The sequence below is a fragment of the Salmo salar genome, chromosome 29, assembly GCF_965601325.2.
Source record: "Salmo salar chromosome 29, fSalSal1, whole genome shotgun sequence".
Lineage (NCBI taxonomy): Eukaryota > Metazoa > Chordata > Actinopteri > Salmoniformes > Salmonidae > Salmo > Salmo salar.
In genome coordinates, this window is record NC_138319.1 from 25,020,502 (window position 1) to 25,038,689 (window position 18,188).

General features: G+C 43.8%; 1 protein-coding gene across 1 annotated transcript in view; it reads right to left on the reverse strand.

Moving 5' to 3' along the window:
• LOC106590429 (histone-lysine N-methyltransferase 2C) overlaps nucleotides 1–18,188 on the reverse strand; it is a 206,257-nt gene that overhangs the window by 119,512 nt on the left and 68,557 nt on the right. The window contains exons 7-10 of the mRNA XM_082970632.1: nucleotides 12,136–12,298; nucleotides 10,744–10,915; nucleotides 7,096–7,210; nucleotides 3,865–4,055 (exon numbers count right to left, since the gene is read on the reverse strand). Of these exons, the coding sequence (XP_082826758.1) occupies nucleotides 3,865–4,055; nucleotides 7,096–7,210; nucleotides 10,744–10,915; nucleotides 12,136–12,298 (641 nt within the window). The remainder of the gene's footprint in view (nucleotides 1–3,864; nucleotides 4,056–7,095; nucleotides 7,211–10,743; nucleotides 10,916–12,135; nucleotides 12,299–18,188) is intronic.

Consider the following 18,188-nt stretch of genomic DNA (forward strand, 5'->3'; position numbering starts at 1 on the left):
GTATGTACCGATATGTTGTTAGCTAGCTACCTAATGTTAGTTGGCTACTTACATCAAACTTGACAGTATGTTAACCATAGGCTAACTAACTAACTACCCAACGTTTATTGACTTGATTATTCCTGTCATTCTTATCTGGTATAGTCATTGTGTGTTCTCAATGGACATTCGGGTGCTTTCGGAAATTCTCTCTGGCTATCTACTACAATTTCAGAGGACTCTCCTCTGAGTGTAGCAGAGCGCAGAATAATGAATTTACGAGCATTCAACACCCGTTGAATATGGCCGGTGTCAGTAAACGTCGGCAAAAAAGTGTAATTAAATTGTTGCCAGCAGCACAGTTAGTCACCAACGCTCTGGATAACATGAAAACTGCCTAACCAGCTCTGCTAGGGAGAGTAAAATGGTCACAGTGGTCTCATTTGTGTCTGTAAGTAGCTAGCAAGCTAGCCAATGTTAGCTTGGGTGCTTGACTGCCGTTGTAAGGTCAGAACGCTCAAATCAACCCTACTCCTCGGCCCGAGCGTCCCGTGTGCGCTTCAAGAGCGAAACGCTCTGAATGTACAAACGGGCAATCTGACAATGCTCTGAATTTACAAGCGCACTCTGGCACTCCAGATTGAACTTAAGAACACAGCCGAAGTCGTAAAATGTCTAACTAGTAATTTGTTATGCTAACTATCTAACAAGAGGTTGCATAGCAAAAGCATCAACTTCCAGTAGGCACACGAAGAGCTAGTACGCTCAACTGAAAGCATACACACCTGTTGTCCCAGGTCTAAATCAGTCCCTGATTAGAGAAGAACAATGAAAAAATAAAGTGGAACTGGCTTCGAGGTCCAGACTTGAGTTTGAAGGGTCTAGGGGCTGATTTGGGTTTGCAGCTCCTATTTACTTCCCTGGATGCCAGGAAGAGTCCTCTACGGTGAACGATATGGCTGACCCTCAGGCAACTTGCTGGACCTTGGTTAAACCAATCCATTTGCCATAGTGGTCTTTACTTTCCCGACCCCTCATCACAAAGGCATCACTATGCCGCCAACTGCATGAGCTCTGGATTGCCGTAACGACCTCCCAGTGGTCGCCGGGGGCAACAATCGCTCTGTTGGGGAAAAACCTTTGCTCTCGGCAGAGCGGCCAAATCCAGCTCAGTGATTGGTTAATAATAGTAGTCGGTATAGAGGCTCACGTAGCCAGTAAACTAACGATTAATTGTTTTAAGTGACCGGGATTGGCTGGAGCGCTGGGCCAGTTGCTGAACTGGAGATGACCTTTGGTATTGACCATTTGTAAGCTGTGAAACCAACTAAACTAACCTACTGGGCTACAACTCTGTAATGCTACATTTTCCAATCTGTAAAGCTTGTAAACCAATTCAGTTACAATCCATCTGAGATATTAGCTAACTCTTTGGCGGTGTGACAGTCTCCAGCTGTAAACCACATTATAATCCAATTCATTATATGACGCCGACAACGGGGTGTCAAATCCACATCGTTAGTCAATAAATAGCTCAATCACACGTAACGAGACAGATGATACACTGAAAGAGGTCCCATGTGGCAGATACAGTACACATCACTGACTAGGGATGGGCATTTCAAATCATTTCACTATTCAAATAATATCATGACATGTTTTCGGATATCCGGATAGTCGAAATGCATGTACATAAAAACGTAGGCTTAAACTTGGGAAGTGGCATGCTGCCCAGCATGTGCGACTTGGTTGTGGCTTGCTTGCAACTCAATGGCCAACAACGGCAACAAACGTGAGAAACCCGTGTAGACTATGGTATGTCTTTTTATGGGGCGCACGTCATAACTACAGTTTAACTGAATTAAAAATTCCAAATGTCATGGTATGTCCTTGTGTGTAGCAATGTCACAAAGATAACTACATTTAGACAAAGCCTTTTCATCGTTAATATAGGCCTATGATTTATTTTTCTTTGAAAATGAATACTCTTGCAAATATTTCAATATTAACGTGTGTTTGGATTTTCAAATAACCGTGCCCATCCCTACCACAGACTGATACATATAAGCCTGGTCCCAGATTTGTGCTGCTGTCAAAACATGACAATGACCACATCACTAACAGATTTGGGAACAGGCTAGTCACATACTAAATAAATATTGTAGCTCTACTGTGCATCAGCTCATTGTCTTGCACGGCATCCATCAGCAGTATGGGGGACCATAACATAATCAACATTATAAACTGGGTGGTTCAAGCCCTGAATGCTGATTGGCTGACAGCCGTGGTAAATCAGACCGTATACCACAGGTATGACATAACATGTATTTTTATTGCTCTAATTACGTTGGTAACCAGTTTATAATAGCAATAAGGCACCTTGGGGGTTTGTGGTATACGGCCAATATACCACGGCTAAGGTCTGTATCCAGGCACTCTGTGTTGCGCGTAAGAACAGCCCTTCGCAGTGGTGTATTGGCCATATACCACACCCCTTCGTGCCTTATTGCTTAAGTAAGCACGGCGACAGAATGAGGCACAGCATCCATCAGCAGTGTGGGGGACCATAAAGTGTATTCGGGAAGTATTCAGACCCCTGACTTTTTGAAAATTGTTATGTTACAGCTTTATTCTAAAATTGATAGTTTTTTTTTTCCTCAATCTACACACAATGCCCCATAATGACAAAGCAAAAATAGTTTTTTTTGCAAGTATTCAGTATTCAGACCCTTTACTCAGTACTTTGTTGAAGCACCTTTTGCAGTGATTACAGCCTTGAGTCTTGAGTAAGCTTGGCACACTTGTATTTGGAGAGTTTCCCCCATTCTTCTCTGCAGATCCTCTCAAGCTCTGTCAGGTTGGATGGGAAGCATCGCTGCACAGCTATTTTCAGGTCTCACCAGAGATGTTCGATCAGGTTCAAGTCCTGGCCCTGGCTGGACCACTCAAGGACATTGAGATTTGTCTCGAAGCCACTCCTGCTTTGTCTTGGTTGTGTGCTTAGGGTCATTGTCCTGTTGGAAGGTGAACCTTCACCCCAGTCTGAGGTCCTGAGCGCTCTGGAGCAGGTTTTCATCAAGGATCACTCTGTACTTTGATCCGTTCATCTTTCCGTCGATCCTGACTAAACTCCCAGTCCCTGCCGCTGAAAAATATCCCCACAGCAAGATGATGCGACGACCATGCATCACCATGTGGATGGTGCCAGGTTTCCTCCAGACATGACGCTTGGCATTCAGGCCAAAGAGTTCAATCTTGGTTTCATCAGACCAGAGAATCTTGTGTCTCATGGTCAGAGTCCTTTAGCAGGCTGTCGTGCCTTTACTGAGGAGTATCTTCCGTCTGGCCACTACCATAATGGCCTGATTGGTGGAGTGCTGCAGAGATGGTTGTCATTCTGGAAGGTTCTCCCATCTCCACAGAGGAACTCTGGAGCTCTGTCAGAGTGACCATCAGGTTCTTGGTCACTTCCCTGACCAACGCCATTCTCCCCCGATAGCGCAGTTTGGCCGCTCTAAGAAGCTCTAGGAAGAGTCTTGGTGGTTCCAAACTTCTTCCATTTAAAAATGATGGAGGCCAGTGTGTTCTTGGGGACCTTCACTGCTGCAGAAATGTTTTGGTATCCTTCTCCAGATCTGTTCCTTGACACAATCCTGTCTCGGAGCTCTACGGACAATTCCTTCCACCTCATGGATATTTTTTTTTATTTTGTATACATTTTCAAAGATTTCTAAAAACCTGTTTTCGCTTTGTAATTATGGGGTAATTTCGTCAATTTTGGAATAACACCGTAACGTAACAAAATGTGGAAAAAGTAAAGGGGTCTGAATACTTTCCAAATTTACTGTAAATCGACAGTAACCAAGGCGACAGAATGAGGCATACCTCTTGCATGTGTGGCAGGTGAGGAGGAGGTCCTTAGGGGCATCCCCGTGGCCCTGGCCCCTCACACACAGTGGGCATGGCAGGGCGGGGGCGGGCTCCTCCGGTTGCCCGTGGCAACCCTCGCACAGTGTGATGTTGTGGGCCCACTGGCCCGCCTGCCTGACCCCACACAGAGAACACACTCGACAGTTCTGGAGAGAGAGGGTAGGACAGAGACATGACACGTTAGTTACACTCTACATATGGATTCATTGTATTCCAGAACAATTCAATATTTAGATTTCCATGGTCAACAACCAAAAGTTTAGAGTGACAAAACAACAACATTTCAATAACACCCAGTGGCTACAGAATACTTAGCTACATGGCAGCAGATTGACCATGCATACCATAGAAAGTAGTGTGTTTATTTCTGCCAACCTCCTTCAAACATTTGCCAACTGACCTCACTTTTTTATGAAGCATGAAACTGTTCTATTAGAGTGTTGGTTGAAAATGTCCCAACAGAGGATTAAACTGGTTGCCATTTGCAATTTGTAATGTCAGTCATTAAAACTGATTAAAAAAACATCTTTATGACAGCCATTTCAAACACGTGATCACTGTATTGGATTACGCAATGATAATAATGAACATACATTTCCAACCTCCTTTGCAATGAGCCTATGGACCAGCCAGCTGGAAATTACATTACACCTTCAAAAGTACCACTTCAGGCTCATTGAGTAGCGTTCGAAAGGATCAGCGGTATTCCGAGCTTTCAGGGGTGAGGAGGAACAAGCTCATTCTAAAGCTTCTCTGCACAACCCCCAAACCTACCACACACACCCTCCCCTTCTAAAGTCCACTGGCCTATTAGTGACAAACCACCCCTATGGCTTGGCTCCATTGGCCAGCTCATGTCCAACAGCGGGGGGGGAGAGAGTTGGTGAATACTATCGCTGTTGGTCAGGCTCTGCCTGTGGGCCAGGGAAAGAAAGGAAGGAGGTAGAGATAGTTGCTTAATGTCTATCTTGGAGAAAATGTGTGCCTGACTGGGATTCGGGAGGAGATGGGTATAAGATGGGGGAGAGGAGGTGTGTGTGTGTGTGTGTGTGTGTGTGTGTGTGTGTGTGTGTGTGTGTGTGTGTGTGTGTGTGTGTGTGTGTGTGTGTGTGTGGCGCGCACGCGCGCGCGTGTGTGTGTGTGTGTGTGTGCGCGTGTGTGTGCGTGTGCGCTAGCAGGCCTCGGATAGCTAAATTTGTCTTGGCAGTACAGTGTGCTGTAACCGTGAGACAGACAGGGATTAATAACAGACAGAGAGGCAGAGAGAAAGAGAGAGACAGAGAGACAGAGACAAAGAGGTAGAGCTGATGGCCAGCTGATGATCAGAGGAATGGGATTAGAGAGGTATCTCTATCCATCCTCTGCCATTCTCTTCATCCCTCCATTGATTCACCCTTCCTTTCCACTCCCAGTCAATCCCTCCGTTTTGAAACACTCTTACTCATCCCTCCCTCTGTCCCCCAACCTTCACCCCTCAATTTATCCTCACCTCGTCATGTCACTCCTCCATCCCCTATCACCGTCTCTCTCTTCTCACCCCTGTGCGTATGGGTGCTGGCAGGGTGAAGGGGCGGATGTGAAATGGATTAGCTCAGATTACGTCTCAATCTCCTGCCTCCATAGACTGTGAGACTTGTAAATTCACCCCAGTGCGGATGTCAATGAGAATGGTGGGTTTCAATTGGCAGTATCTCAATAATGGTCCAAATGACCATGGATGTCTATGGACCTAAGGCAATACCTTTACAGTGAAATGAGGCAGCATTCTTCCAATCAAATTTTAAAGGGAAAATCCACTCAAAAACAATATTTTTGTATTTTTTTCCTTAGTCCACAGCTGATACAGTCCCAAAATGTTTTGCATCATCATGATGTGGCCGGTGACACTTTGCTTCTTGAAAGTCCAATAACTTGAAACCGTGACTGCTGACATGAAAAGCATTTTGGGACTGTATCAACAGTGGACTAATAAAAATATATATAAATGCCAAGAGTGTGCAAAGCTGTCATCAAGGCAAAGCGTGGCTACTTTAAAGAATCTCAAATCTCAAATATATTTTCATTTGTTTAACACTTTTTTTGGTTACTAAATGATTCCATGTGTTATTTCATAGTTTTGATGTCTTCACTATTATTCTACAATGTAGAAAATAGTAAAAATAAAGAAAAACCCTGGAATGAGTAGGTGTGTCCAAACTTTTGACTGGTACTGTATATATTTTTTTGACAATTGTTTTTCTTGAGTGGATTTTCCCTTTAAAATGGTGCAACATGATGAATCTCTGTTCCAATAAAATGTGGAAACAAAACAGCAGCATTGCGGGTCTTAGGAAGAGATTTTAGACTTCTCCCCTTTGTACCACACAGTAACTAAGTAAAATGGGTGAATGAAAACAAACATTTTGGTTTGAAAGATAAAAGATTAAACAAAGAAATCCTCACAAGTCCCGAGTCTTCCAGAATGCAAAAATAAATACTGTTCCCCTTTACAGTAAGGTAAAAAGGTTGGGGGCCATCTCAGCTTATGGCCCTCTACTCTTATGTATCTACAGTATTTTCCTCCCTCCATTTTAGCAACCACACTAAGCCCAGAATCTCCCTTTTATGACTTAATACAGAGCTCAATAGCGGAGATGAAAGCTTGGGTGCTTGCGTGCCCCCACTGCAACCCACAGCAAAGCCAGGGGAAACAAACTTTACTGCCCATGTTTGAGGTTTGCATCTCCCCCCACCTCCTGCGGCAAAAAAAACACTACAAAAAGGCACTAAAAGCCCCAAAAGCTATTTTCAACTGCTGGATAAAAACAGCTGGGAGACTCTTAGGGGACAGTGGAGGGATGGAGAGAGACAGAAAAAGAGAGAGAGAGAGAGAGGTGGAAGAATGAGAGGAATGGGGGTACGGTAAAAGACAGAAGACTCTTAGGAGGCAATTGCGAGACGGAGGGAGAGGGGGAAAATAACAAGAGTGAGAGACAGAGAGGGAAGAACAGAAAAGAGAAAGAGGCCGGGGGAAGGGTGGAACAGTGCAGGGAGACTTGCTTCAAAAAGAGAAGAGCTTCACTCACGTTCCTTCAGAGCATTTCCCCCGTGGGGTAAATTGACAGCACTTTATACCTCATGCATACTCTCCTGTCTCGGCCCGACGGTATTCCCTGTGTTGTATAAAGTGTTTGGAGTGTTTCTTACCTTGCACCGCCAGCCGTTGGTGGGGATGGATTTCATGGTAGGCTGGAGACAAAAGGTGTGATAGCCTTTATCGCACATGTCACAGACCAGCATCTTGCTGTCCTCCCCTGGGTTCCTGCAACACACACACAGGAGATAGAAATATTACACACACACACAATAATATGCGACACACACAAAATTACACACACACAACCTAGACTAGAGAGAAAAACGGCATGGGAGTACTGTAGTATGGACAGTACCAGGGTTTATGTTTCCCAACCGCAAAGACAGACACCCTAACCATTTTCAACAGTCACTTTGGTTTTTATCTGTGTGGTTCAGCAGAGGGATCAGTGAGTCTGGTCCTCCAGGGTCTCAGTGTCTATAGGTTCTTTATCGCTGACTGATTCAGACTTTAGGAATAAGACGAACTACATTCATTTATCAATAAAGTACAAGGAAGAAAAGAAAGCCAGCCAGACAGTTGAGAACTCAAATTTGGTTTGTCAATGGGGGGTAAAAAACCCTCACTGATTATGTTCAATGCAATACATTTTACAACACACAAATGATCTCACACACCACGTTGTGAACATGAGGTCTTTTTCCATTACCTGGGACACATAAGTTGTTATAGGAACGAGAAAAGAACACGTTTCCTTCATGGAATCCAATTCCCTAAACTTCAAGATTCTAAATTAGTCCAGCCAATCAAACGCACCATTAAACGGCACCCGCCATCGAGACCCGTCCCTCCGTGGCAGATTTTGGATGCATGAATGTTGTTCAAAGAATAAATCAGGAGACCTAAATGTAAGATTTATGGTGTGTGTGTGTGTGTGTGTGTGTGTGTGTGTGTGTGTGTGTGTGTGGTTATGGTATTAGTGAAGAGGCTAGAGCCCAGAGATCTATCAAATCCCAGTAGCCTGTATTTCAGATGACAAGAATCCAACCTGAATGAGAACGTCATCTGATATTTACAGCTGTGCAGTGGAGTGACGCACACACACACACACACACACGTCCCTATATCACTCTGAGTGCTGCTGCTGCCTAACCAACACCCCCTGGCCCCGATCCCTCTCCCCCCACCAATTCCCCAGCTCCCCATCTGTTATTAAAACTGCACTATATTTTCACTAAGCTTTTCCAACTCTCTCCCTTGTAAGCTTATCTCAGCTCAACACCATGGTGCAGGCTTTACAGTAGGCCTCTTATCCCTATATACAGGCTTTACAGTAGGCCTCTTATCCCTGTATACAGGCTTTACAGGAGGCCTCTTATCCCTATATACAGGCTTTACAGGAGGCCTCTTATCCCTATATACAGGCTTTACAGGAGGCCTCTTATCCCTATATACAGGCTTTACAGGAGGCCTCTTATCCCTATATACAGGCTTTACAGGAGGCCTCTTATCCCTATATACAGGCTTTACAGGAGGCCTCTTATCCCTATATACAGGCTTTACAGGAGGCCTCTTATCCCTATATACAGGCTTTACAGGAGGCCTCTTATCCCTATATACAGGCTTTACAGGAGGCCTCTTATCCCTATATACAGGCTTTACAGGAGGCCTCTTATCCCTATATACAGGCTTTACAGGAGGCCTCTTATCCCTATATACAGGCTTTACAGGAGGCCTCTTATCCCTATATACAGGCTTTACAGGAGGCCTCTTATCCCTGTATACAGGCTTTACAGGAGGCCTCTTATCCCTGTATACAGGCTTTACAGGAGGCCTCTTATCCCTGTATACAGGCTTTACAGGAGGCCTCTTATCCCTATATACAGGCTTTACAGTAGGCCTCTTATCCCAGTAGTACATATAGGCAGCAGGCATTCAATGCCCACAATCTTAAATGCGATCTCCCTCAAAAATGTTATATTTAACCTTAATTTAACTAGGCAAGTCAGTTAAGAATAAATTCTTATTTACAACGACGGCCTACCCCGTCCAAACCCGGACGACGCTGGGCCAATTGTGCACTGCCCAAAGGGACTCCAATAACGGCCGGTTGTGATACAGCCTGGAACCGAACCAGGGTCTGTAGTGACGCCTCTAGCACTGAGATACAGTGCCTTAGACCGCTGTGCCACTCGGGAGCCCAACATAAAGAGCTTCTGTTACATTCTGCCCATGATTGGAGTGCAATCTCTATTGCACTCCACACTGCCCTTTCCCACCTGGACAAAAGGAACACCTATGTGAGAATGCTATTCATTGACTACAGCTCAGCGTTCAACACCATAGTGCCCTCAAAGCTCATCAATAAGCTAAGGACCCTGGGACTAAACACCTCCCACCGCAACGGATCCTGGACTTCCTGACGGGCCGCCCCCAGGTGGTAACGGTTGGTAACAACACATCCGCCACGTTGATCCTCAACACAGGGGTCCCTCAGGGGTGTGTGCTCAGTCCCCTCCTGTACTCCCTGTTCTCTCATGACTGCACGGCCAAGCAAGACTCCAACACCATCATTAAGTTTGCCGATGAGTGGTAGGCCTGATCACCGACAACAACTAGACAGCCTACAGGGAGGAGGTCAGAGACCTGGCCGTGTGGTGCCAGGACAGCAACCTCTCCCTCCCTCTCACTTCCCTGAAATCAACACTTCACTCCCCAGAGGCTAGCGTGCTAATCATTATGCTACCAAAAACACAGTCTTAGTAGGGGAGCTCACTTCCCTGAAATCAACACTTTCAGAGTTAAGCAAACTCTACAAAAATATTTAAAAAGCTGTCCTTCAAAAGAGACACACCAGTAGTTCATGCTCTTTTGGTTTTCAATTACTTCATTTGCTGGCTTCAACTCTCCACTCATCATCTCTCAGATTTAGTCATCCCCGTCTTTCATCTATTCTTTACTACACTCCCCCAAAATGTGACTCCTCACAGGCATATACCACTACACACACACAGAGCCCCCCCAAACCATACACACTCCAGAGACCACACGCACATCCCCCCACAACAACACACACCGCAACACCCACCCACACACACACACACACACACACACACCCTTCCACAAAGAAAAACACTTTGCATTAAAGCAGACTGCCCTGCGAAGGAATTGACTTTGCTTGGCTGGTTGTATGTGTAGGGAGCTTGGGGCTGATCAAACACAGTATGCACACAAATCTCACCAGCTCTCTTATCTTTTCTTTTAATGCTCCCATGCTCCTGCAAAATACGCTTGTTATTAATTCCACATGCAAAAAAAATAAGACTCTTTTCCCTTTTATCTTCCTATAAACCCTTCAGAAAACTCCAACAAGATCGAAACTGACTCCTCAACACCATCTCCCAAATGGCTCAATTCTCTTTTTCGGTTTCTTTGAAGAACAGAAAAAACAGTGGGCTGTCTATATTCAGCTGGGTGCAGGACCAGACATGTTTTCCTATTAGTTCATAGCTCTCCCTGATAGAAATCACATAAGTCAGTGGAGTTTTTCCACTGGGGATGAGGATGAATGGTGAGTGACAGAGTTAGGAATGGGGTCCATTATGTCTCAACTCAGTCAACTTAGGTAATTGTCTAAATAACAACTTTGCCATTGTCAGTCAACTATGTGACAACACCACATGATGGCTACTAGCGCAATGGTTAATAGCGCACACAGCTAACTAGCACAAATGGCTACTAGGGCACACAGCCATTACCTGCAGGTCAGACAGACTTTGCACTCGGGGCACTGCCACCCGGCCCTCTTCAGGGGGGTGACACTCACGTCCAGACACGCCCCGTGGTAGTGCTGCCCACACGAGCTGCAGAAGAGCAGGTCCTGCAGATCCCCAGCACTGCCACACAACAAGCACTTCACCTCCTCTTTAGCTGTAGGTAAGGAGGAAAATCATATTAACCCAATGAGTCCCACCGTAACCCCTTTTAACACTGTGTGTTTGAGCTACAGACTTCTGGGTTGTACTATTGGATTCGTCAATTTCTTCTGCATCCGTCTGTGTGATTAACGTGGGCTGAGCTAGAGGTGTTTGTGAGACAAGGGCAGATCCCGAAGGGGCCCTGGTCTTTTTACAAAAACGTCTGTAGAGTCCGAATGATTTGAGTTACAAACTATTAAAAGCTACTCTCACGAACACACACGTTACATGTTTTACTGTATGACGCTCACAGGCTACACGAGACGGTCGAAGCTAAGGGGTTCTTCTACATAGAAGATCATAAGAAATCCCAGGACGTAGTGTCTATAATACTGTAATAAGATCACACAGTTTCTGTCACAAATGCCAAGCCTAGTTGGATATTAATTTCCCAGTGAGTAAAAAAAATTCTGCACTTACAGCATTCAATGACATTTACTTTTATCAGGTTTTTGCTTTGGAGGAGTAATTTATTTATTGACATTTGTCAATAACACTCATGAATGCAATTGTTTATGTCAAATTGTGTTCTACTTGTAGCCGTGGTTGTCCTGAAAGGAAAATGGTAAAACACTTCATTGTGAGGCTAAATATAAGGGCTGGACATGCAGATAAATAACATTAATTTTTGCTGGGATCTCGGGACTGATAGAGTTTAAGGGACAGTTCATGGAGGGGACATAATATTAAAGGGACAGTTCAGGGAGGCACTATATTAAAAGGGACAACATACTCCAAAAGGAACATTTCACTGAACACATGGCCTGGGACGTAACTTTATGGACCATTACATTAACATAAATGGAGCACATTTTTTCAAGAATCATCATGTGTAAAGACATTTTATTCAATGAGAAAGTAACATCACTTTGAATTTCACATACTAGCCAAAACATAAAAAAGGGTGATTTGGCAAGACGGAGTGAATTTCATGAAACCTATGCGACACTGATTCTGCAGCATGTCCTGGCTGCTTGTGACCAAGGGAAATATCAGATGTGAAATCAGTTAGAATTGGTTCTTCAGTAAGAATCAGAATAGATAAGAGTTGGCATAAATATTATGTCATGTAAGCCTTGTGTTGTTTCTAGTGTTGGCCTTTTGTCTACTAGACATCTATAGTGAAATCTAGTTATCCTCATTCTCCCAGTGGGACACAGGGTCTATACTCACATCTTTGTGAGGCCAGCTGGAGGTGGTCTGGGCAGAGGAGAGTGTGTCGGCGCAGGTCCTGGAAAGTTCCAGCGGCGGCGGCGCAGGGGAAATGGTAGGAGCGGCAGCAGCCTTCCTCACAGCACTTGATAGATGCTCCAAGGCGCTTACAGTATGCACAGCACTGCAAAACACAGACAGAGACAGAAACAGAGTCCGAGAGAGAGAGGGCGAGCGAGCGAGTGAGAATGAGAGAGAGAAAACGAGAGGGAGATTAAGAAAGCTAGTTCCGATTCTTAGATGTTCCTGGTTTTCACTCAATAATACCTACAGGGGGGAAAAAAAGTGTTATTTTCTAGATGAAACCTTCTGAACATTGCAGATAGAAATAGAACAGAGCCTGACACGATTCCCTGTCAACCTGACAGACAATCATATCTGTTCCAAAGAATACATTTCTATCTAAACATCCTGCATAGTTGCACCCTCCTGAACAGACCCCCAGTTTAGCTGTTCAGTTTTAGTCAGACACTTGTCATTGGAGGCCCTATGCTTGATCTACACTTGCTGCATGGAATGCTTCTAACTAAGCACATACCCCAGATTTACTAAAAGTGTTTTAAACATCAACTCACGCGTGCTAACAACAATTGTCAAGTTATTGACAAATGTAATCTCTAACCCCACCCGGTCTAAAAAGAATTGTTGCTTTTCCACATAAAATCTCTCATTCGTTTTCATCATGCCTCGCCACTGAAATTAAGAAGCAAAATGCATATTGGATTCAAAACCCAGGTTGAAATTGAAGCCGACCTCAGTAATGGTAGAGAATTGCTATTATGGTTTAAAAAAAAATTTTTAAAAAAAAGACTGCTTAAATGAAGTGCTCTGGTACAAGACGAGCGAACCTGGCAGTAGCACCTGAATATAGACTGACATTTAAACCGCGGCCCGAGAACGAGAGCTCGTCTTTGAATAATGAAAGCCGTCAGGAGCAGAGAAAGAATGGGACCTTGAAGTCAAAATGACTCAAGTCAGCACTTTTATGTTGCTCTCTCTCCCTTTCCCTCCCTCCCCCTCCCTCTCTTTTTCCCTTTCCCTCCCTCGTTCTAGAAACTCTTGGCCGGGGGGGCCAACATGCAACAACCGGCAAACACATTTGTACACCGAGCATTGGGCAATTACCGGCCGTGCACCAGCGACTTCCTTGAGGCATTGTAAATAAGAAGTTATTCTTAACTGACTTGACTAGTTAAATAAAAGGTTCAATGAAAAAAAAATGAAGAAAAAAAAAAAAATCATGGGAAGGATATTCTGTGGGATGTCGTCGCAGACGGGACCAAGCCCGGCGTGGGACGTCCCAGACAACAATGTATTACCATAAAAATAGAATGAATAGAACAGACATTCCCATTCAAGTCAATGTTCCATAATCCTATTTCTATGCTCATTACACCCATCAACTCCTCAGAGACTACATAGGGAGTAATGAAAATAAAGTAACCCCTTCAAAATAATGTCACCCCTTCTCTTCAAACCATAATCCTCCGTTGCTTTGTTGAAAATAATAATTAAACACGACTGCTGTAATCGCATTACAGTGTGGTTTGGGGTTCTCTTTCCTAATCCACACCAAGCAGAAATTTAAATATTTCATAAAAAAGGGAAAGTTTCCATCTCGCCATACCGATTGTTTGACCACGCTTTTCTCCCAACAACCCCCGAAAGAGGCGTCGTTAAGGCAGAAGGATAGTGGCCAACCCAACCAAACTCTCCCTTCTCTACAAAGAGCCAAAATGGCTACCGTCCAAATGGAGCAAACCTGAGAGGAATTGCAACGGATAGATATCTGGTCCAGTGCCACTGAGAATGGAACAAGGCCTTATGGGAACTGGACCTGACTGGTATCACATAGCAGTTCTCAGACCATTGTGCCAACCCAAACCATACTGGTCTGGAAATTTTATTTCACATTATCCTTTTGGATAGTCAACTCAGTAGTGTGAAAAGGGTAATAGCACCAACCTTTCAAACACAGAGCGTAGAACAACTGAGAGTTAAACTTAGAAACCTGTCCATTTAACATTTAAATATCTAGCAAAATTATGAAATATCCCATTGCCTATAAAAATTCTGTAGAAGAACGCAACACACTGCTACACATAGTTTAGAAAGAAGAACCTGGTCTGTGTTGCTTCGTCTTACCAATGAGTCAGTCAGACATGACGTGGACCAGTCTGGTCCACTTCAACAGCAGATAAGGTGATAGCACCTTAAATGCAAGGCTACGGTGTAAGGGGCTGAAAGGTTATCCTGATGTCCTAACGCCTGGGGGTTTCATGGCTCACTGCCAAACGTTGTTACCTCACACTTGAAGGGCAGAATACCACTGGTGGGAGAGCTCTGACTGGGCAACCAACAGCCTCTGCCGAAAAACAATGCTGTTTCTATCACACACATACAGTAGATAGGCCTACACACAATCATCTATAGGATAGGCCTACATACGATACTCACACAAAGATACTAGTGTATGGGCTGCCTCTGTCATACACACATACACAGGCTAACGCATTTAACCTTTATTTAACCTTTATTTAACTAGGCAAGTCAGTTAAGAACAAATTGTTATTTAAAATGACGGCCTACCCCGGCCAAACCCTAACGACACTGGGCCAATTGTGCGCCTCCTTATGGGACTCCCAATCACGGCCGGTTGTGATACAGCCTGGAATCAAACCAGGGTCTATAGTGACACCTTTAGCACTGAGATGCAGTGCCTTAGACCGCTGTGCCACTAGGGAGTCACATACAGTGCCTTCAGAAAGTATTCACACCCCTTGATTTTTTCCACATTTTGTTGTGTTACAGCCTGAATTTAAAAAAAGAATGTCACTGGCCTACGCACAATACCCCATCATGTCAAAATGGAATTTAAATTTTTTACATTTTAAGAGAAAACATGCAAAAACATGCAGCCTGAACTAAAGTAATACTGCAAAAAATGTGGCAAAGCAATTCACTTTTTGTCCTGAATACAAAGTGTTGTTTGGGACAAATCCAGTACAACAGAGTACCACTCTTCATATTTTCAAGCATAGCAGTGGCTGCATCATGTTATGGGTATGCTTGTAATCGTTAAGGTCTGGGGTGTTTTTCAGGAAATAAAATACCCGGAATGGAGCGAAGCACAGGCAAAATCCAAGAGGAAAACCTTGTTCAGTCTGCTTTCCACCAGACACTGGGGAGATAAATTCAACTTTTAGCAGGACAATAACTTAAAACACAAGGTAAAATCTACAATGTTATACTTGAAAATGTATAGCAAGACCTGAAAATGGTTGTCTAGCAATGATCAACAACCAATTGTATATATATATATATATATATATTTTTTTTTAAGAATGAATGGGCAAATAGAAAACTTAGAAACCCAGAAACACTCTGCCAAAGGTGCTTCTACAAAGTATTGACTCAGGGGTGTGATATTTCTGTATTTCATTTTCAATAAAATGGTCAATAATTTCTAAAAACATGTTTTGCAATTTGTCATTATGGGTTATTGTATATAGATGGGTGAGAAAAAAAAGTATATATTTAATCCATTTTGAATTCAGGCTGTAACAACAAAATGTGTAATAAGTCAAGGGCTGGGAATACTTTCTGGAGGCGCTGTACACACAGGCTCACTAATGTACACAGGAGTGAGAGCTAAATTAGACATTTTTAGCTGATTTAGGATGTAAATGCAATCAGACAAACCTGATATGGAGGTGAGGATAGCTTGTGTGTGTGGATAGTGTGTGCGTGAATGGGTATGAATTTCAGAGCTGGGTAAGTTGTATGCCAGGCTGTCGGTGCATCCGAGTGTACATGTGCGAATAAAAGTGTGTGGTGTGTCACAGTGTGTGTTAACCTTCAGAGGTGCAGTCTCCTGAGCTTTGTGACCTTTTCTGCTTTACACCCCCAATGAGTCTCACTGTAGTGCCAGGGACAACCTTTAACAGGGCCCCATCTCTCTCTCTCTCTCTCTCTCTCTCTCTCTCTCTCTCTCTCTCTCTCTCTCTCTCTCTCTCTCTCTCTCTCTCTCTCTCTCTCTCTCTCTCTCTCTCTCTCTCTCTCTCTCTCTCTCTCTCTCTCTCTCTCTCTCTCTCTCTCTCTCTCTCTCTCTCTCTCTCTCTCTCTCTCTCTCTCTCTCTCTCTCTCTCTCTCTCTCTCTCTCTCTCTCTCTCTCTCTCTCTCTCTCTCTCTCTCTCTCTCTCTCTCTCTCTCTCTCTCTCTCTCTCTCTCTCTCTCTCTCTCTCTCTCTCAATAAAAGTTCTAAACCTGCTTTATGAGTAGTTCATGACGCTAGGGCGGCAACACAAATAAGTGCTTTCTCCATTCTGATTGTTCTGACATGATGGTGCAGAAAGAGACATGGTTACCCTGTTTCTAGCTCCTTATAAGGATTTCGCTGCACCTGCAATAACATCTGTAAAACCATGTACATGATCAAATAAACTTCGATTAGATACTGTTCAATCCAACTTCAAACTAAAATCATTTTCATAAATATCATTGCACAAACATTCCCTATCTAGGCCTACACCAGCACTAGGTACCGGAGGCTGTATTAGCTAGCTACATGTGCGCTAAACTCTTGGCCAGCTAGCTTGCTTTCATGTACTAAACTAACTAGCAAATTGGCGGCTAACAATACATTTTAAACCAGAACTTGCTACGAAAAGACAAACTAGCAGAGAGTAGTTAGCAGACGGTAAGATACACAAAGTAATATTGTAGTTATAGAACGCTTGTAGAAAGCTGCCTCGTTGTCACCAACATCTTTCTGCATTTATTCTGACCATGCAGACTGCAGAGGTGAAATGGCAAAGAACGTGCTTGTCAAATCAAATCGAGTTGTATTTGTCACATGTGCCGAAAATGTGAAATGCTTACTTACAACCCCCTAACCAACAATACTTAAGAAAAATAAGTTAACTTTTTACTAAAATAAACTCATTTGAATAGCTGTTCAGGAGGTCTAATGGCTTGGGGCTAGAAGCTGTTTAGAAGACTTTTGGACCAAGACTTGGCACTCCCAGGTACCACTTGCCGTACAGTAGCAGAGAGACAGTGGCTGGAGTCTTTGGCCATTTTTAGGGCCTTCCTCTGACACCGCCTGATATAGAGGTCCTGGATGGCAGGAAGCTTGGCCCCAGTGACGTACTGGTGCCGTACGCACTACCCTCTGTAGTGCCTTGCGGTCGGAGGCCGAGCAGTTTTCCATACCAGGCAGTGATGCAACCAGTCAGGGGATGCTCTCGATGGTGCAGCTGTAGAACTTTTTGAGGCTCTGAGGACCCATGCCAAATTTTTTAAGTCTCCTGAGGGGGAATAGGCGTTGTCGTGTCTAAAATGGACATTACACTCTCTGGAGTTGCGTATCACGTTTAACAAACCAAATATTGAAATAACGTTATAGAAGGTAAAGTTAAAAACCCAAATCGGTCCATACATCAATACCAGTATAAAGTAAAATATGGTATAATCGCCCTGTCCTAGCTCAATCCCAAAAACACACACTCCGAGTGCACACCACCAAATAAATCATTATAGTTGGGCAAGTACAACATTTCCACTTCCTCAATGAAGTCATTGTATTAGTTCAGAGTTTTATTTTGCCTCAACCAATATCAAGACAGAAATTACAAGCTAGAATAGTCAATTATCTATAAAGTCGCCTCCCTTGCACATTCACATTACATTGTGTTAATGACAAAGTTCAGCTGAGAGAAATTACAGCAGATACTAGAAGCACGATATGATATTATCACAGTACTTAGGTGCCGATACTACATATATTGCAATTCTCACGATTCTAGATGTATTGAGATTAGATACTGCGATTTTATTGCAATTTTATGTTCAAAACATATTGCTAACTATATGTCTGTTGCAGAGAGGCAAGAGAGGGCACGAGAAAACGTTTTGATCAGTCAGGGAAATAAAAGTACAGAAAACAAATTGGCTGAGGCGCCACTACAGCCTGGGATTCAATCCTGTGACCGGTAGCCCCATAGGGCAGCGCA